Source organism: Entelurus aequoreus, linkage group LG19 (assembly GCF_033978785.1).
Source record: "Entelurus aequoreus isolate RoL-2023_Sb linkage group LG19, RoL_Eaeq_v1.1, whole genome shotgun sequence".
Classification (NCBI taxonomy): Eukaryota; Metazoa; Chordata; class Actinopteri; order Syngnathiformes; family Syngnathidae; genus Entelurus; species Entelurus aequoreus.
The window spans coordinates 25844056-25865607 of NC_084749.1; the positions used below are offsets into that span (position 1 = coordinate 25844056).

General features: G+C 41.4%; 1 protein-coding gene across 6 annotated transcripts in view; it reads left to right on the forward strand.

Moving 5' to 3' along the window:
- The window catches only part of LOC133635229 (discs large homolog 1-like protein), a 211780-nt gene that overhangs the window by 81945 nt on the left and 108283 nt on the right, over positions 1 to 21552 (forward strand). The window contains exon 1 of one of the 6 annotated variants that reach the window (XM_062028169.1): positions 16891 to 17976. The exons of the other annotated variants lie outside the window; for them this stretch is intronic. Coding sequence (XP_061884153.1) covers positions 17707 to 17976 — 270 coding nt within the window. The 5' untranslated portion in view covers positions 16891 to 17706. Of the gene's footprint in view, positions 1 to 16890; positions 17977 to 21552 lie in introns of those variants that run through there. 6 annotated transcript variants of the gene reach the window in all.

Here is a 21552-nt window from a genome sequence, read left to right on the forward strand (position 1 = left end):
AGGCATGATTTATAATAAAGCACAAACTTTTACCAACTCAGAGGTGATGCAGCAGCTCGGTATGTCGATAGCTGCATAGGACAGTTACCGCTCAGTGATCAATGCACTGCTAAAAGTAGTTCCTCTGTATTAGCGTTTATAATAACAATATCGCTAATACACTTGTTTAAAATTCAGGTCACAACATTTAAATGCAGTATTTTTGGCAGTTTTTTAATGTTTTTTTTACAGTGCTTTTTGGGCGCAATAGTCGCAATGACGTAATGACTCCCATTAGCTTCATTACAGATACCTTGTACTTGCCATGTATTACAAATTAGAATGCATCAAAAAAAGACGTGTTCTTGTTTTGCACAGGGATTGTGAATGACAGGTAAAATTCCCCCCAAAATGCAGTTCCCCTCTAAGCCACACACTTTCAGTGTTACTTTTTGTCAAATGCAAATGTTTGTTCCTTTCAGCTTGCTTCTCCACCACAGCAATGCCACCTTATTTTTCTGCTGGTGAAATTTATGATGATAAATGATAAATGATAAATGGGTTATACTTGTATAGCGCTTTTCTACCTTCAAGGTACTCAAAGCGCTTTGACAGTATTTCCACATTTACCCATTCACACTCACATTCACACATTGATGGCAGGAGCTGCCATGCAAGGCGCTAACCAGCAGCCATCAGAGGCAAAGGGTGAAGTGTCTTGCCCAAGGACACAACGGACGTGACTAGGAAGGTAGAAGGTGGGAATTTAACCCCAGTAACCAGCAACACTCCGATTGCTGGCTCAGCCACTCTACCAACTTCGCCACGCCGTCCCTATGACAGGTTTACGTCCACATCCACCCCTTTTGACTGCAGAAAGTTTGCAACCTTTTGCTATGTTAAAGCAAAATAATGTTTATCTTATCAGCTAGCCTGGCATAAGGCATGCGTGTAATGTGGAGGCCAGTAGGGTGTGCTCCAGCCTTACATTATGCCATTAGAACTGTGTTTCGGCCCAATGAACAAAACCCATACGTTTAACTTGTGTGATTGCGCTGATTCGCAGTCATGTTAGGTCCACTTCCCCTCCTCTGGCACTACTGCAATTCTTCTCAAATAATGCAATGCCAGGGGTGTGTGTGTGACTCCAGGGAATATGCTTTATCATGCTCCACTTTGAAAAGCTTTACACTGCAAAATGTGCTCACTGTAGCCATTAATCCTGACTTCCTTTTTTTGATAATACAATAAATCAGCACAAATTGTTTTATTAATTTTTGTTGTTTAGGTTAAAGTGTTTTATCTCTTGTGCTCTGAAATTAATGTTGCTGATCAAGTTGATTTATTTATTTATTGAGGTTTTTTTTTTTTTCCAGTATCAAATGGTTCACATTGGTCAAGAAAATGTATCGTTTGAATAAGGATGTCTTTATTTTTCTAATTTCAGGCAAATTTAAGCAGTTTAAATATTTTCTGTTATAAACTAAAAAGCAATGTTAATACAAATATTATTTCTTGTATTGTTCTCTTTAATGTTAATAAGGATAGAATGGTATTCGGATGTGTATTTGTAACAAATTATACTATTTATATTAGCGGCAGAGAGTGTGAGTGTTTCTTCTTTCTAAAGGGGCGTAACAGAAAATAATTGAGAATCAACTACAGAAATAGTAGTTAATATTAGCGTAGTTAAGACCGGCCATCTAGCGTCAACTAATGCAAGTGAAATGACTAATTTTTTTTACGAATTCCAACAATTTGTGTTTTATCTTTAACAAATGTGTGTTTTACCTGCTATTTGGCTTACCGGTATCTGTGTACATTTATCCATAGTTTTGTTTTTAGTACTTACTAATAATTGTATTTTTCTTAAAACACAGACCAGGAGTGGCAACCATAATTCATGAAACATTTAACATAATGTCAATAAAACTTTGTATTATATTCTAATCTAAGCCTTTAATATGGCAGACTATATGTAATATGGAAAATTGTAAATTGTTCTTTGAGTGCAACAAGAAAAGCCCAATTTGCCCTTTAATTTATATTTTAACCTTGTAAAATTGTTATGTGAGTGCAATAGGAAAGATATGTTTATTGTATTGTAAGATTTTCTGTTAAAAATAGCCAATATTATATTAGAATTTGGAACTCATAACATGTACACCCATCGTTTTCATATCCTCTCGGTTAGTTCAATTTTGCATATCACGTTTTAAAATCACAGTCTTAACTATCCCATTAAATGCTAATCAATAACCTTGATTCAAAGATTATACGTACTACTTCATGTGTATTTAAGTACCCTTTTAATTCACTTAAGGAGTATTTGGTGTACATCTTTTTTGTCCTACTAATTTCGGCGGTTCTTGAACTCACCATAGTGTGGACTGTGACGCAACAGTTTGTTTACACGTAAAATTTTCCATTCCTTCTTTATCTCATTTTGTCCACCAAATGTTTCATGCTGTGCGTGAATGCACAAAGGTGCGCTCTGTTGTTTTTGACTTATTAGAGTGCTAATCAGGCATATTTGGTCAGTGCATGACTGCAAGCTAATCAATGCTAACATGCTATTTAGGCTAGCTGTATGTACATATTGCATCATTATGCCTCATTTGCAGGTATATTTCAGCTAATTTAATATCCTTTACTTTAATCATTTTTCGTAGTTCCCTTTATTCGAAAAAGTATCGAAAAGTATCGATATACATTTTGGTACCGGTACCACATTATTGGTATCAGGACAATCCTAGTTCTAAGCAACTGCGTGGGTGTTTGTTTTTTTATGCACAAATTAATCACTTACAGCAGGGTGTTTCAGGAAAGGTGCAGGATGGAGGCATTGACAAGTGAGTAGAATTGGACAGAAATTCCTTTAAAAATTATAGTTATGTCTTAACCCCACATAATGACGACGATAATAAAAAAATAACGACCTTGAAGTTGTAGTAAATATAAAAAGATCTTAGAGGCATGCCTATGTTAGACTTCAAAAAACCCTTGTCTACTTTACATAATAGCCGTTTGTTACCCAGCACAGCAGTGGGCAAATGCACTACAACAAAGTAATTCTTCATTTTGAAAAATATTAAAAGTTTTAATGCTCAAATCAACTGCCGTGAAAGTTCCCCAAAATGTATGCAGAATATATTCAACATGTTCAAACACTTACAAATTTTGATATCACTGGACATTTTCGGCAATAGACATGTTTAAAATGTTATAATATTTAGGTCAAATGTTTAATGTTTAGCTTTTGATTTTAGTTAATTATATATCAAGATAACAATATATTTCATGATATAGTATTTTTTCTTAAAATTATATACGTATATACACACAAAATAAACTTCCGTTCATTGTTAGTCCTTTTATTTATAAAGACACATTTTTATTAAAAGGACAAGATAAGAAAGAACAATTTAAAAAACAACAATTTATTTAAAGCCAGCCTTTTTTTCGACATACTGAGAGATTGTCCACTCAACAAATGTGAATTTATGAATAGTATCTGGTGTCTGTGGGACTACCTGTCATAAGGGATGTAAAGGCGCGTCGTTTGGAACGACTTTTTGATAGCATGTTTTGCAGTTTACCGTTGTTTGGTCGGCATCTGACTTTTTGAATCCTTCTTTTTGGCAGAAATTCCTCTTGGTGTTTTGCTGGCTTAACTTCCATTGCGCTCTCCTTCTGCGTAATTTTTGACATTCATGCTGCTGCCAGCTCTCGCACACATGGATGTTATCAGCGTTGTAAAGTTGTTTCATGCGACGTAAATAAAGCTGCAGCGTAGCTGCAGTTACATTAGTGGCAACCCAAATGTTAACATTTTGATATACACATAAAGTAAAATTACCAAACATAATTATTAAAATTATTATTATGACAGACAATAATATTGTGCAGCACTACTCAACATTTGTAATGTAGGTTCTTAAGGCATATACAGCAGCATTGCATTTAGCAGTATCTATATTACACAATAAATCTGTAATATTTTCACACCACTCATTGAGATGGTTTTGAAATATATAAACAATGACTTACCATATTTTAATTTAAATGTATACTATTTCTAACCAACAATTTGTCTTTCAAGTGATAGTGGCAATACTTTTACCTTGGACATTTTTCTGACCCTGTAAATTGAAAAACCTGTCTCTCTATCTCCCTCACAGTATTGTATAGATTATATACCCCTCTACTGTATATATCCTAAGTATTTACTAGGGAAGACTGACAAAGCTCTTTGCTTACCAGAATCGAACAATGGACTAATGGAAGTGCTGGGGACGAGCCAAAAATGAACCAATGCAAAAGACAGTAGCACTGACCTGACTATTGTCTGGACTATGCTGCATTTCACTACAGAAAACTGTTGCAAATAATCTTGATAATTCAGTTGATACTTGTAAGGCTAGGACAATTGAATTCCTTCTTAAAGGGAATAATTACAACACAAATGATCACACACAGTAAGAGCGTAATTTACTAAACTCCTAATACCACGTGCTAAACAGCATGTGCAATATATAAAATAGTGTGTACTATTAGAGAGCGTGTTGTGTGCGATTTACTAACACTGCGTGTACAATTGTAAAGTGGCGCAGATCGCCTTATTTAAATGAGGATTTTGCAATTATTATACGGGGCATCACCATGGAGACACAGTCTAATTTACTGCACATTGATGGTATCATCTGTGGCGTTTTTCTATGTTTTCAAACATGCAGGATACATCCACCACTTTTTATGAGCATTTTAGAAGCAGTCCAAAGTGCATCGACAATGAAACCACATTTTCTTTACTTTTTTACCGCCAAAGGTGTGCTCATTGGAGAGAGGCTGCATTTACTTTGCTCGAGACGCAAAAAAATGCATACTTAAAGATGTTGTTATTATATAAAAACTATTTGGAAATATATATTCTATTTAAAAAAAAAACAAACATCATTAAAAACATTTAAGGACATATCAATTGAATTTGTTTTAATCAGCCCACTTAAGTCCTCTGATATAAAATGATAAAATGATGTTGCTGAATACACAATATGTCTAATATTTTTATTTATTTCTGACCGTCCAAAATGTTGACTCTCACACACACACACGCACACACACACGCACACACACGCACACACACGCACACCTTCTTGTATTTGTTACCTTCTTGCCTACCTGTAGTATTATAATTCAAGTCGTAATTTTACTCAACACAAGTAAAAATTTTACAAGAAAAACTGAATATTTGTGCAATATTATGATAAAAGTTGGAGTTTTACTCAATAACAGTAGCAATTTTACAAGAAAAGCTTAACATTTTGGCAATTTTATGAAAAGAGTCATAATTTTACTCGACAAAAGTCACAATTTTATAAGAAAACTAACATTTTGGCAATATTATATTGAATAATCGGAATTTTACTTGGCAAAATTATGACAAAAGTCATCAAAAAAAATACCATTAAGTAATATATTTACATAAAAACGTAATAATTTTACAAGAAAATATTGCAATATTACAGAAACAGAAAGAATATGAGAAATTGTTCCAAATTTTATAAGAAAAAAGTCGACACTTTAAAGGCCTACTGAAATGAAAATTTTCTTATTTAAACGGGGATAGCAGATCCATTCTATGTGTCATACTTGATCATTTCGCGATATTGCCATATTTTTGCTGAAAGGATTTAGTAGAGCACATCGACGATAAAGTTCGCAACTTTTGGTCGCTGATAAAAAAAGCCTTGCCTGTACCGGAAGTACGGTGACGTCGCAGGTTGAAGGGCTCCTCACATTTCCCCATTGTTTACACCAGCAGCGAGAGCGATTTGGACCGCATTACCCCATTAATTTGAGCGAGGATGAAAGATTTGTGGATGAGGAACGTGAGAGTGAAGGACTAGAGTGCTGTGCAGAACGTATCTTTTTTCGCTCTGACCGTAACTTATTGAATTTCACACTTTCTCCTTTTTCTATTGTGGATCACGGATTTGTATTTTAAACCACCTCGGATACTATATCCTCTTGAAAATGAGAGTCAAGAACGCGAAATAGACATTCACAGTGACTTTTATCTCCACGACAATACATCGGTGAAGCACTTTAGCTATGGAGCTAACGTGATAGCATCGTGCTTAAATGCAGATAGAAACAAAATAAATAAGCCCCTGACTGGAAGGATAGACAGAAGATCAACAATACTACTATCAGGAGACACCGAACCAAACACTGGACCTGTAACCACACGGTTAATGCTGTGCCGCCTGTCGAAGCCTAGCAATGCTGTTGCTAATGACGCCATTGAAGCTAATTTAGCTACGGGACCTCGTCAGAGCTATGATAAAAACATTAGCGCTCCACCTACGCCAGCCCTCATCTGCTCATCAACACCCGTGCTCACCTGCGTTCCAGCGATCGACGGCGCAACGAAGGACTTCACCCGATCATCGATGCGGTCGGCGGCTAGCGTCGGATAGCGTGTCTGCTATCCAACTCAAAGTCCTCCTGGTTGTGTTGCTGCAGCCAGCCGCTAATACACGGATCCCACCTACAGCTTTCTTCTTTGCGGTCTCCATTGCTCATTAAACAAATTGCAAAAGATTCACCAACACAGATGTCCAGAATACTGTGGAATTTTGCGATGAAAACAAAGCTGTTTGTATTGTGATACAATGTATACTTCCGCTTCAACCATCGACGTCACGCGCAAATGTCATCATACATAGACGTTTTCAACCGGAAGTTTCCCGGGAAACTTAAAATTGCACTTTATAAGTTAACTCGGCCGTATTGGCATGTGTTGCAATGTTAAGATTTCATCATTGATATATAAACTATCAGACTGCGTGGTCGGTAGTAGTGGGTTTCAGTAGGCCTTTAAGAAAAAGACTGCTTTTAGTAAAAAAAAAAAAAATTGTTGAATTTTTTGTTGAATTATTTTTTAATCTTCATTATTTACTTCAAGTTATTACAGTATGTCTCTATGTAAATATTTTTTTAATACATTTTGGCCAAAGGGGGCAAATTTCAATTCCTTACACACACTTGTTATTACATATGTTGACCAGAGGAGGAGCATTTTTAAAACTGACACACAGTCAATTTGAAAAATCCCTCCTTTTTGGGACCACCCTAATTTTGATAGATTTCACCACCAGGGGTGCAAATGAGACATTCTCTATTAGATGCAATGGTTTTCCGTATTGGGACCATGATTTTGATCCTAACACACACACACGCGTGCGCGCACACGCACACGCACACAGACACACACACACACACACACACACACACACACACACACACACACACACACACATACACGTAGGATGGAGGATTCTCGTCTGTCCATTGCGCAGTGTAGAACTGTGTCCGCTTGCACGTTCATCTGACACGTGCTAAATAAAATGCAATATAGGGCTGGCAAAACAGTGATGAGTGTTGCTAAATCACCTTCTTCTCCTCAAAGTATTGTGGGCGTTTTGTTGATCAGCATATTTTTTGCTAACTAATAAAGACAGAGACGCAAAAATGTATTACACGCTTTAGTCTGCTCACTTAACAGATGCAATCGCAAATAGAACAGCAATGCGTGTGCCGTGTGGTATCAAGTTTGCACATGCTTTTGTACGAGTATGAAAACCTTAAGTAAATCAGGCCCTAAATTGGCCAAAAAAAATTAATATGAGTGTGCCTATGTACTGTACATAGTCAAGTTAAATCCGTAGAAATTATAGAATTTTAATACAGACTTCAGTCAGCCCTTCGAAATAGTTTAGTAACCTTATTGAAAGTGCACTTGTCTGCTCAATAATCTATAACAAGCCTTTACCTATGATGTAAGGGCAAAGTTTGCTCTCTCAGTCTTTCGATATTAAACATGCATGATGTGTGCTTTTTTTTAATTGGTTCTGAAATATTAATAGACTTGGCATTCTCTTGCTGACATTTGACTAGTGGGTAGGGGAAAGTGAAAGATGAACAAAGGCAGGTGTTTTTTATATGGCCAGCATAGCCATACAGTGTGACATGGTTGTATACTGTACAATAGGTACTGCTAGACATTATGATTAAAAATAAGTTAATGATTTGGTTACAGTTAGTTATGTTGTCAGGCACTTAAAGGGGACCTATTATGCAAAACTAACTTTTCTTACCTATAAATACCTGGTTGTGTGTATTTGGGATCGGCATAAGTCCAGAAATGCTTAAATCAAACCATGGAGGTATGGCAAAGTTATTTATAAAACAAGCTTGCCTTCCTTCATACTTCCTTCAAATGAGCCGTATGGAATTTGCCCTATTTGTGACATTTTTCCCAAGTGTGACGTCAGCAGATATCTCCAGATATGGTAAAGATTTAGCCGAAAAGCTTTGCACGTGTCTGCTTGTAGTCAGACTTTTTTTCTACCTCTTGTTTTGTGGCAGACTGGCACATGCATCCTTCGCTGTTGCCATTTCAAATACAAAGTAGCATATAGTTTGAACTTATATGTGTCAGTAAACTCCATATGAAAGCTCTTAAAACTCCAACATGGCTGGCGGGGAGAAGTGGAGGCACATAAATAAGAGCGCCCACAAAACAGCACATCCTAAAGAAACAGTCAGAAAGCGGTCTGCAGGTGGGGTTTAAAACATAATCTGTGCAAAATGTTGACCAAAGAACCACCATTACATGTTATGTAGACCATAAAGAAGTGTTTTAAATGTAGAAAAAAAATCCTAATATGACCCCGACATGCACATTTATAAATATTGAGCTCCGTTTAATATACCTTGGTAATGCTAGGGAGCGGGAGAGGAAGTCGGCCACGGCCATCTGCACCCCCGGTCTGTGGATCAATCTAAAATTGTAGGGTTGTAAAGCTAGGTACCAACAGGTGATCCGTGCGTTGGCATCTTTCATGCAGTAGAGCCACTGGAGGGGTTTGTGGTCTGAGCAGAGACTGAATGAGCGCCCCGGGAGGTAATACCGGAGGGCCCCAACCGCCCACCGGATGGCGAGGCACTCCCTCTCCACAGTACTGTACCTCGCCTCCCGATCGGAGAGCTTCCGGCTGATGTATAGGATGGGGCGGTCGACGCCCTCCACCTGCTGGGACAAAACAGCTCCCAGTCCTCTGCCCGATGCGTCAGCCTGCAGACAAAACGTGAGAAAAAAATCAGGCATGTGCAGGACCGGCTCCTCGCAGATGGCCTTTTTAACCCTCTCAAACGCCTGCTGGCACTGCTCCGTCCACTGGACCAGATCTGGAGCACCCTTGCGGGTGAGGTCAGTGAGTGGGCTGGTCAGGTCCGCAAACCGGGGGATAAACCTCCGGTAGTAACCTGCCAGACCCAAAAACTGCCTCACCTCTTTTTTCGTCTTGGGGGTTGGGCAGGCCGCAATTGCCGCTGTTTTGTCTACCTGTGGGCGCACCTGCCCCCCCTCCCAAGTGGTATCCCAAATACTGTACTTCCCTCCGGCCAACTGCCCCCACCCGCCGCATGTGTTCTTCCCAGCCGATACTCTGGATGATGACATCATCCAGGTAGGCGGCCGCGTATGCAGCGTAAGGGCGCAGCACCCGGTCCATGAGGCGCTGGAATGCAGCAGGCGCACCGAACAAGCCAAACGGAAGTGTTACAAATTGGTATAAACCTTCCGGAGTGGAAAATGCAGTTTTTTCCTTGGACTCTGGCGACAAGGGAATCTGCCAGTAGCCCTTGGTCAAATCCAGTGTCGTAAAAAAGCGAGCAGTGCCCAGCCGATCCAGGAGCTCGTCGACCCGGGGCATTGGGTAGGCGTCAAAACGTGACGAGTGCCCCACCGTGTGGAGTTTTGCTCGCAGGTCCATCACATATTGAATTTCATTTTTGCTGGGGCTTGGACCTTCTTCCCAGCTTTCTTTAATGAGGTCCAGAACCCCGCGCGGCTTCTTGCCACATAATAATTCAAAGGGGGAAAATCCTGTGGAGGCCTGGGGTACCTCCCGCATTGGAAACAGCAGAGGATCCAACCATTTGTGCCATTTCGGTTTGTCCTCGTGCACGAGCTTCCGGATCATGGATTTCAACGTCCTATTCAGCCGCTCCACCAACCCATCAGTCTGAGGGTGGTAGACGCTGGTCCGAATGGATTTGATCCCCAATAATCCATATAGCTCCTTTATCGTGCGTGACATAAAGGACGTGCCCTGGTCAGTCAGAATCTCTTTCGGGATTCCAACTCGGGAGGTGACCTGAAACTGCGCTTGCGCTACACTCTTTGCAGAGATGGAGCGCAGCGGCACTGCTTCAGGATAACGAGTTGCGTAATCCACAAGGACTAGTGTAAAACGATATCCCCGTGTGCTCCGGTGAAATGGTCCGATGAGGTCCATGCCAATCCGCTCAAACGAGACCTCCATGAGTCGTAATGGGCGCAAAGGCGCCCTGGGGGTGGTCGCTGGATTGACCAGCTGGCAGTCCGGGCAGGCAGCGCAACAGCGGCGCACGTCTGCCCGGATGCCTGGCCAATAGAAACGGACCATTACCCGGTGGAGTGTCTTATCATACCCCATGTGTGATAAGACGTTCGCATGTTCACCCCATGGTGAACATGCGCCGCCTGGAAAACTATTTCCCGACGGCGATTCGGGACCAACAACTGGGTGATCTCCTCTCCGGTTTTAGTGTCACGGCTCACTCGGTATAATCTATCTCTAATAATAGCAAAATGAGGGAATACCCGCGCACCAGCTGACCATCGATGGAAACCACCTGGTCCGAGGCCGCGCGCAGTGTCATCCTGGGACTGCTCGAGGGGGAAATCCTCCGTAGGGTGCCAGTGGGGGGGCGGGGGGGGCTTCCCGCGAAGCCCCCACAGGTTCCCCATTGGCAGTGTCAGATGAACCCGCGTCGCCCCTGAGAACCGCGCGGATATTCCCCTTTCCTACGGGCCGTGAACGCACCCCTACACATTGCGTCACTAAATGGTTAAACCCCGGCCAATTTGTACCCAAAATTACAGGGTGCGTAAGGTGCGCACTTACAGCAACCTTTACATTATGTTTTTGCTCTCCGTATTGAATTTCAACCGGCACCACAGGGTATTCGTGCACATCCCCATGAACACGTCTAATTTTCACCCGTGCTGTCTCAAAGCCCCGGGTCAAACCAGGTTCTGGTGAATCACGGACTGCTCGCACCCCGAATCCACCATCGGCCGGTATGTACCCCCCTCCCTACCGGTATACAGTACGTCTCACCCGGGCCGGGGGAGGGCGCCGGAGGGCCGGCCACCCGGATCACCTGCCTCACCTCCACCCGCGGAGGTCCCTGACACACGTGACCGGGCCGCCCATGCCTCCAGCACGTCTGCCCAGGCGTTTGAGGGGCCGTCTGCACGGGAAGTAACGTATTTGCAGGAGCCGGGACCCGCGAGGACACACATAACCCCAAGTTCGCCGCACGCCGCCGGTTCCACGGCCTCCTCTCTCCGCACGCTCGCTATGCGCGGTGCCGGTGCGGGGCGCGTGGGGTTCTGTGAAGACAAAGCAGAGGGAGAGTCACGTGCACAGCGCTGTGGGACCGGGGACCCCTCCTCCTTCCGCTGCGCGCTTGGTCCGCGTGGTGTTGGGGCCAGTCGCGCCTAGGGGTGCACCCCCAGGTGGTCCTCGGCGAGGGTCACCGCTGATGCCAGGTCTCGGGGCCGGTGATACCGGACCCAGGTCGCCGTCCGTGCAGGGATCGCCTCCAGGAACTGCTCCAGGAACTGCTCCACGATCAGCCGCTCCATCACCTGGTCGTCTCCCTCCTGCAGCTGCAGCCAGCGCGTCGCTGCCTCTCGGAGCCGTTGACCCAACACGAACGGGAGGTCCTCTGTCCCCAGGCGCATCGTCCGGAACCGGCGTCGGTGGTCTTCGGTGGTGCACCCGGTCCGGACCAGCACCGCACTCCTCAGGTACGGGAAGCATAAGCGGTAGGCCGCCGGTAGGCCAAGCGCCGCTCGCTGCGCTTCCCCCGCCGGCAGCGACAAGAGTCTTACTCCCCATTCCAGGCACTGGCGGAGGACTTATGTCACATGAGAAGACTGGCTTCAGGCAGGAAACATGAAAAACAGAATAGATTTTAGGAGCCGGAATCTTAAGCCGAACCACCACTGGGTTGACCCTTCGCTGGACAAGGAAAGGACCAACAAATCTGGGAGACAGCTTCTTCAGTTCCACCGCCAATGGGAGATCCCGATACGATAACCAGACCAGGTAAACCATTGGGAGCAGGTAGGCTGTGTCTGTTGGCCAGAATCTTTCACTGGCAGCGCGACCTGAGAGCAAGCCGAGCATATACGGCACTTTGGTGGAGTCAGTGGAATATGTATGAAGTTGCTCAGCGAAAACCAAGGAACATTTATGAATAAACAATTTACACAGTTCAAAATCCCCCTCATGTTGGCTTCCCGGAGAGGGAAGTTGAATGACGGAGCTAGAGCGGCCGCTTCTACATAGGCCTTCGCAGTGGGGGTAGGATGAGCGATGGTCAGGGCGTGCATGTCTCTGATTGATTTTCTGCCCTTGTGCTGTCAAAGCCAAATAAATATGTTCCTGTTCTGCAGAATCCATTATATGGTTGTTTTACTCTGTCAGACTGTGGTCTAGGCAGGGCAAATAATGGATCCCACAATGTGGCAGAGAAGAGGACTGTGGAAAAACTAGTGAGCATCCTGGATGATGCCAGTCACCCTCTGCATACCGTTGTCAGTAGCCAGAGGAGCCTGTTCAGTGCAAGACTGTTTCATCCCAAGTGCAGGACTAATAGACTCAAAAACTCCTTTGTCCCACACGCCATTAGACTGTACAACTCCTCTCTGTGGGCGAGGGGGGTACTAGGATGACAGGGGATGCAAAACAATAACAGTGAAATACTTTTTCATAACATGGTCACTACTGCCTAGTTTCTCTTGTTATATTCTTATTTTACTGTTATATTTTTATTCTCATCGTTGCTTTTTATTTTTATTCTATTGTAATATTTTTCTATTTTGTCTCCATGTATACCCCCATTATTTACTTTTTACTTTTTACAATTTTGTACACTGCTGCTGGAATTTAAATTTTCCTGAAGGAACTTTCCTGAAGGAATCAATAAAGTACTATCTATCTATCTATCTATCTATGCAGAGCAGAGGTCAGAGTGGATTGGTGAAGTGCATTTAGTACACAGTTCAGGGAACTAACAAAAAACTACGGTGCAAGTGAAACTAAAAGAAAACTTGCACTGCGAAAAAAGCTACAACAATCAAATTGCAGACATATCACAAACCAGAGAACTATCAGGCGGGCCAAAAAGGCTACTGTAACTGCAAGGTAGGGCTGGAATAAGCATGGGCCAACAAGAGTACATGTGGCCGTCAAAAGTGGCAGAAAAACAATAGACCCACAACTCAACTGCAGCAGGACAGGTGATTAAAAAGGGACGCTGATGCGAATCACCTTGCGTAGCTCCATTAGCTCCGCCCAGCCCAGGGAGAGTCAGCTAAATGAAGGGAACCCAAATAAAGGCTGCAAAGACCAGTGTCACAGAATGTGACAGAACCTCCTTCATTTCTCAATGACTGATAGTTTAAAAAAGTACCAATGATTGTCACACACACCAGGTGTGGTGAAATTTGTCCTCTGCATTTGACCCATCCTCTTGTTCACCCCCTGGGAGGTGAGGGGAGCAGTGAGCAACAGCGGTGCCGCGCCCGGCAATCATTTTTGGTGATTTAACCCCCAATTCCAACCCTCGATGCTGAGTGCCAAGCAGGGAGGCAATGGGCCCCATTTTTATAGTCTTTGGTATGACTATGTTGCATGTTCACACTTACGCTAATTCATGAATAATTTTATAAACGGGAAATACAAATATAGAAAATACAATGAATAATATTAATGAGCTAATAAATTGGCTATGTGTGCTGTGTCTTAAAGAAGGGCTCTTATTGGTGCATTGTTTTAGTACTTTACTACATTTGTTTCACAATTCTACACCTCTTGTTGATATGCAAAACAATGTTTTGAATTGTGCTGGCAAAAAGATTATATTCATTTTCACCTTGCGGCTGTACTTCTCTCTTGTTGAATACTGTACTGTAAATGGTTGTATATTGTTGATTGATATATTATAGATGTTTGAAAATGTGCCTTTTTCAATATTTGTAATTTTAACAAAGGAAGGTTTGGTCTCAATAATGAGATTTACATAAAATCTTTATCGATCCGATCACATGTATTAGCTCTAATTATTTCAATTTATCTATGGTGAATACTACAGTATTGACAATTTAACAATAATTTAGCAATTCATTATTCTATTTTGTTACATACAATTGTTTGATCAAAACAATGTCAATAGTACACAATAACTTAACAAAAGCAAAAATTACAATCTGCTACTCGTTGAAATGTCTTCCCTCAAAGTCCTCCTGGATCCAGGGAATAATTCCCTGAGTTTGTAAACAAAAACACCAAAAAAATTATATTGACAAAATAAAAATATTTACCTAATCACTCTAGTATCTATCTTATACTGATACTCCCCTTGATATCGACAACCAATTCATGAATCGATCCGCCCTTGTCTTACAATAATGACATACCAACATTTGCTATCTTACAATCACTCTAGACTCTTTTTAATTTGATTGCTTGTTTCCTGTTAATATCTGCTTACTTTCTGCTGTAACAGGGTTCCATCTACACTTCCTAAACTTTACCAGGCACTTCTTGGTGTTGTTAAAAACTACCATAGCGGTTAGCTTAATTATTAGCATGTGTGCTCCCGGCTTGAACTTTGTGTGTAACATGTTTAGCCTCGTCCTCTAGTAATAACGATACTTGATAATGATACTCAAGATAGTAAGAAACTGAGTTATTTTGCAGTAATGGAGGTGATTATTATTAGCTTAGGGGAGTGGCTCCACTCTGTGTATAGAGACACATAATTAGCTGCTAGCCGCTTGTCAGCCAGGGGACTAAAAATGAATACAGTGTCAGCCAGAGGGAACTGCCGTTAGTAATCAGCATTTGAAAGTATTAATCGACAATGTGGATCGCATAATTTTTTAGCAAAAATCGACCGATACAGATTGAAGGTCAATAGATCAGCACATCCCTACAATTGAGCCTTAATTGCACCTCACAAATGTGTGCTGCATGATTTTTGACCTTTGCTTTCTTTTGTGCCATTAAAAAAAATAAAATATGTCCTACAGTTAATAGCAACTGTCAGCTGCTGTATCTCACGGTTAGGTAGATGCTTAAAAGAGCACTCACGTTTAAACATTGTTACCAGTCTTCTCCCTGGTTCAAACCTTCACACACAGAGAAAAAGAACAAAGCCAAGGCGTAAGGGTGGTGTTTGGAGTAATTTTTTTTCAACTGTTTAAACTCTGAATGGCAGCCATCCGTTCTTTTAACTCTTCTGTATGCAGAGGTCTCTCCTATCTATGGGGCACGACATGTTTTACAAAATATAATTGATCATTTTGGCAAATATAGGCATTTATTTATTCAATCTGTTTTTTTATAAGCATTAATGATAACACAAGCTACCTGGTGGTGTTTTCATTATATGTTTTAGTTTGACAAATGTAAATTTTAGCAAATTGCAAACCACCTCTTTATGTGACCCACTGTCTCATTCAAAGTTTGTGTGATAAACTATATGTATTGAACATACTTTAGTGCTATAAGGATTATTTACATAATGAACAAAAACAGCTGCATCAGTACAAACATCTGTATAAGAACAATATCATTGGCACGTTCAGTGTAACATCTTTGCATACATGCTTCCCATACACTTTTTTACATCTTGTCAGGAAAGACATCCTACGGCAGTACTGCCCTCAAAATCCTCAAAGCCTTTTTCATATTCTACTAGAGCAGATTTGTTATCATAAGGTAAATATCATGAAACATCTCTTTAGATGTTTAGAAACAATACGTTTATCAGTCAGTACCAGGTGTAAATCAGGACCAGGAAGCTGTTGCCATAGTTATGGTTCCCAAGGAAACACAGGAGGAAGCTGTAACAGGGGTCCTGAGCCACTTGCAGTTAATCCTTAGGGACGATACAATAGCTGTTGATCTGTTTGGCCAATTGTTAACTCAGGATTCAAAAAATGCTGATACGAATCAGTTTAATTCTGCTACTAAACTCTAACTTCAGCAAAGGGAAGTGTGAAATAGTTCTGATAACGCTTGACTTTGTGCTTTCCAGATGCATGCATGATGATTAAACGCTTGGAAAAGTCTTCCTGCTGTACTCGCAAAAATTATTTTGAGGACTCTGGCTGTCTGCTCTCGGGTTAAATCTTTGCCCGGAAACATCCTGTTGGAGTCTAAGCATGCAAGTCTGTGTGTTTTTGGGTGTATGTTCGTGTGAGAGAAAGTGAGTGTGAATGTGTGGGAGAGCTGGGTGATGCAATATCTGGAAAAAGCCCAAGAAGAAGAACATAAGCAAGCACTAAAACAGCCTACCGAGTGATGTTTGCTTATGTCACGACATTAGTTAACCTGTTTGGTGCCGCAAATCTATGTGGCTGCAACTACTGTTGGTGAACATCTTTAATTTTACACACATTTTGGCGATGTTGATATATTTATTACCATGACAACCAGCAACAAGCATCAATCCATGTGTATGTGCAGGTACACATACGTGTCTTTTAATGAGAGTGCATTTAGAACAGATTTTCCCATATCGTTGGTTGTTGGAGCTCAAAGGCGTGGCTTTAACTAGTAATGGTTTCTGCCAGTGACAAAGGCTGAGAGGTGTCAAATTGCAGCTTCAAAAGACTCTATAAGACAATTTAGCAGAGAGAGAGAGAGAGAGAGAGAGAGAGAGAGAGAGAGAGTGGGTGGAGGTGAGCTCGGAAAAGAGGAAGAGGGACAGCATAATTTACTGAGAGATGGGAAGAGAGTGACTTAGAGTGAGATGAGATATGTAGGAGGGACGAGGTAGAAGCTGAAGAGTTGCAGCATGATTCTTTAACCCATCCTCCCACTTCAGAATGCCTGCATCTGTCCAGCTACTCATCTGCCCCATACTCCATCCAATCGTTTTTAATGGGTGCGCACAAAAAGGCAGAGGGGCGACTGACCGGCCATCTCCTTGAAACATCAGTCAGAGAGGAGAGAAGGAAGTGGGTAAGGAGGTGGGTTTGGAGGAGAACAGAGAAGAAGAGTGAGTTCCTTTAAATGATCAAGTGTTATTTATATGTTGTGCAGCCCACACTCTATATCTTGCCATTTGTTGATGGTTGGGTTCAAGAGAGAAGATTTCAAGAAATGGCGATGCTTAAGCTTTCTCCAAGCTAGGAAGAAGTTGGGACAATGGACGAATTGATGGACGAAAAGCTGCTGATCAAATGGACTGGACGCACAAAGAAAGCCTGATGTTCCAACTGTAAATGGACGCTTTTACTTCCTACCTCATGCGAATCTCTTTGATTGCCAGCTGCTCTTGTGATATTTGGGGAGCTTAAGAAGACACAAGCAATGGGAATTGGTAAAGGGAAATTGAACATACAAACGCCACATTAATTATTTGCAAAATGTGGTTAAAGTAGCGTGACAAGGTTGTACTATCACGTTGATGGCAAATCCATACTGGCTAGGGAAAATACATCAACTCATGAAGCAATGGAAAAGTGGTACAAAATGAACTCTTGATTGACATTCAGATGAAAAAAAGCTAAAGCAGACAGCAGAGAAGATGAACTATATTTTTGGGAACAATACTCTTTACCCCCGCAGTGGGAGAGGGGGTGGAACCTCTGGGGGTCAAGGTGCAGGGATAGGAGTCAAGCAAAAGTTCGGACCCAAACGTGGCTCCTCCGAGGAGCTAGCACCTCCACACAACTCCTCCCCCTCCACCTCGTCTCCTGCTTCCTCCTCTCCTTCTACATCCTCCTCCCGCTGGCAACAGCTCCTTATGTTCTTCTCCAAAAGGAGTGCCTTCACTGACTGTATTACTTCAAACCAGGTAACACAAGTCACATGCTATTTGTGTGTGTGTGTGTGTGTGTGTGTGTGTGTGTGTGTGTGTGTGTGTGTGTGTGTGTGTGTGTGTGTGTGTGTGTGTGTGTGTGTGTGTGTGTGGATTTGCTCGAGGGAGGGCAGGGGATCAGTTTGGAAGTGTAATTTAAGATGGGTTTTTGTGTTGTGTGTGTGTGTGTGTGTGTGTGTGTGTGTGTGTGTGTGTGTGTGTGTGCGTGCGTGCGTGCATGTATGTAAGTGTGTGTAAATGGGTTATACTTGTATAGCGCCTTTCTACCTTCAAGGTACTCAAAGCGCTTTGACATTATTTGCACATTCACCCATTCACACATACATTCACACACTGATGGCAGGAGCTGCCATGCAAGGCCCTAACCACGACCCATCAGGAGCAAGGGTGAAGTGTCTTGCCCAAGGACACAACAGTCGTGACTAGGATGGTCCCCAAACAAGTTATTAGAAATACTCCTAGTTCGAGTCTCTTTCATAACATTGGCAGACACTGTTTAAAGTCAGGTTTAGGCAGCTGTGTGCGTCATTGAACTATTTGATGGAAATGAGCTCGGACATTGTATGAGACACAATAAGCTGAGATTTTTTGCATGGCAAAGTTTGAATTTAGATCAACAGACCAATGGCATGAGATGGTTAGGCCATATTGAATAAAAATATCGCTACAAAAAAGTTAAAACGAGTTTGCCGAACAGATGAATTTCAGTGTACAGTGTATTGTATTGACTTAAGTTCATGTACATACTATAAACATACACACACTACTCAATAATGACATATTCCCAGGGATAGCAACACTAAACCAGATCCTATATTCGGTTTGTATAGTATAACACAGGATGTTAAAAAGGTCAGAATATCCCACTGATCTTCTTCAAACTTAATATAAAGTAGAATATATTAAAGATAATAATTAAAAAGTATATCCCACTAGATGTCCAGGATTCGTCGACATTGTCAACAAATGTCAATAAAAAAATTTGTCGCAGACAAATACATTTGTCGACATACGTCGTGACGTCTCCGCTCGTGTTTTTCCATAGGGCACGCGCCCTGCAGACACGCGTCTGCACCGCCACTCGCATCTACATCGCGGCTGAAAACTTGGTAAAGTGTGGGAATATTTCCTCCTATTGTTGTTAAAAAAATATGAATTCCTTGCCAATTTTCCAAAGCATATTTTGCTTTTATCACACTATATCTGTGATATGGGAGCATTAAAAGTGGATGAATGTCGGACATCTGGAGGATGCGGTCTCAACTCAGTTAGACAGTTAGCTTGTACCTTACCTTGCTAGCTAGCTAACAAGTGTAAGACGAAGTTGTGTGAAAAACAAATTTAAATGTCATTTTAGCCAAAGTCAAAGAGCCAAACTTAGTTTAAATCAATTGAAGTGCTTTTAAAGCAGCGTCAATTTGTAATGCAACAAAGAAAGGCACAATATCGAACGCAATCGCACGCACGCACACACACACACACACACACACACACACACACACACACACACACACACACACACACACACACACACACACACACACACACACACACACACACACACACACACAAACATACACACACACACAAACACACACACACACACACACACACACACACACACACACACACACACACACACACACACACACACACACTAAACATTAGGCACCAATGTGCCAGTATCATAAGATTAAACATACAATCTATTAGATACATAGCTAAATGTTAAGAATTAATCAATGATACACATATTTGCATTGAGTCTATCGGAGTGCTAAAAATGCCAGGAGTTAATATATCAGTGTGCATCTTTTTAAATACATTATTATTTCTTTTTTGAACATATTAGTTTTGTTATTTTATTTTGTGACTTTTCCTGTGCTTACTTTTAAGTGGACAAAAGTTTAATAGTTATTACAATATTTTAACAGCCTAATGAGCAGCAGTTACAGTAAAAATACATATTTATGAACAAATTATTCACCTTTGTTGTTAGTAAGCGAATGCGTACAAATATCTCAAGCTGAATTCAAAAGTTGATGGCTAAATTAGAATATGTGTATGCTTTATAATTCGACTAATCGCTAAGATAGTCGATGACTAGTCGATTATCAAAATAGTTGTTAGTTGCAGCCCTATATCACACCTAAAATATGTTGTAACAGCTGACCTCGAATGTGGTTTCATGCTTTTGTCATTGCATGTGTGTTGCAATATTGAACCACATAAATGCGGTTTTGCTCTAGTCCAGGGGTGTCAAATGTATGGCTCGTGGGACATATCAGGCCCGCAAACAGGTTTAATCCGGCCGGCGTGCCGCAATATTTGTTTGCTGAGTATAAAAATGAGCTGCAATTTATTAATGAAAGAAACTGCTATTCTAAATGTGTACACATGTCACAATAGCAATTCCAGTGTAACCCACATTACACTGTTTAAACATGACATGTAAGCACCCTCTGGATTGGCTGAAGCTACTCCAGTCAGCGCAGGTGCACAAAATCAGATGCTCCTGTTGTGGCTGGCGGCTGACTAATGCTGTAGCGAAACACAATAAAAAATTGTATTGTAAATAATCCACTCAACAGATAAAATAAGATGGTAAGATGCAAAGACTTAAGTCAACATGACCATCATCTTTCTCGTAGTTAGAGTTCCGTGCAACACTTGCAATTGGTTGATGGTGCGATGTGCACCCTGAACTCCATTGTAAAAATGTGAGTTTCTACATTTGTTGTTTGTTCTATTATATTTTATGCTTGAATGTACCATGTTCACATTTGTGTTGTGGCACTTTTGGAGGTCACATGTTTCTGCCGGTAGGGGGAAACACTGTGGCTTCTCCAAACACATTTTTAATGATGAACTGCCAACATGAGAATGCTAAACAGGAAATGCTTACAGTTTAATGGCTTTGTAAATACATTGAGTAAAATGTCTAAGCTCATAGTGTTCCTCATAGTGTTTTAGAAACTGCACCAATTTTTTGCTCAGAATTTTCAACTAACTTGAAGTGTTTTGCCAAGAGGATTATTTGTAATGTGTACATTTTTAGATTGTGCTTGGTCTAATTTTGGCCAAAGTAAGACAAAGAAAACAATTTTGAAGTTGTCTTTATTTTTTTTAATTATTATGCCATGATTTTATCAGTTTGGCCCACCTGGGAATAGATTTTCCTCCATGTGGCCCCCAAGCTAAAATGAGTTTCACACCCCTGCTCTAGTCTGTTACAAACCTAACTTTAAAGAGTAGACAAGTTACAGCTCTGTACTTGCTCACTTGAACTTTATTGTAAATTTCAGTAGCAGGTACAACAATTACTAACATACACTGGCATGGAACACTATATGTACTTTGTCTCTCCTAAACCATTCCCCCTGCAACCTGTGTTTTAGGAACCTTTTTATTGCAATCCTATTGTAAAAGACTCTACCTTTGTAATTTACCACATATAACTAGTGTTTCTTACCTTCTTTATTAATGTTCTGACACTGGCAACATTCTTTAGCCTCATGATCTATAGCAGTGGTTCTCAAATGGGGGTACGCG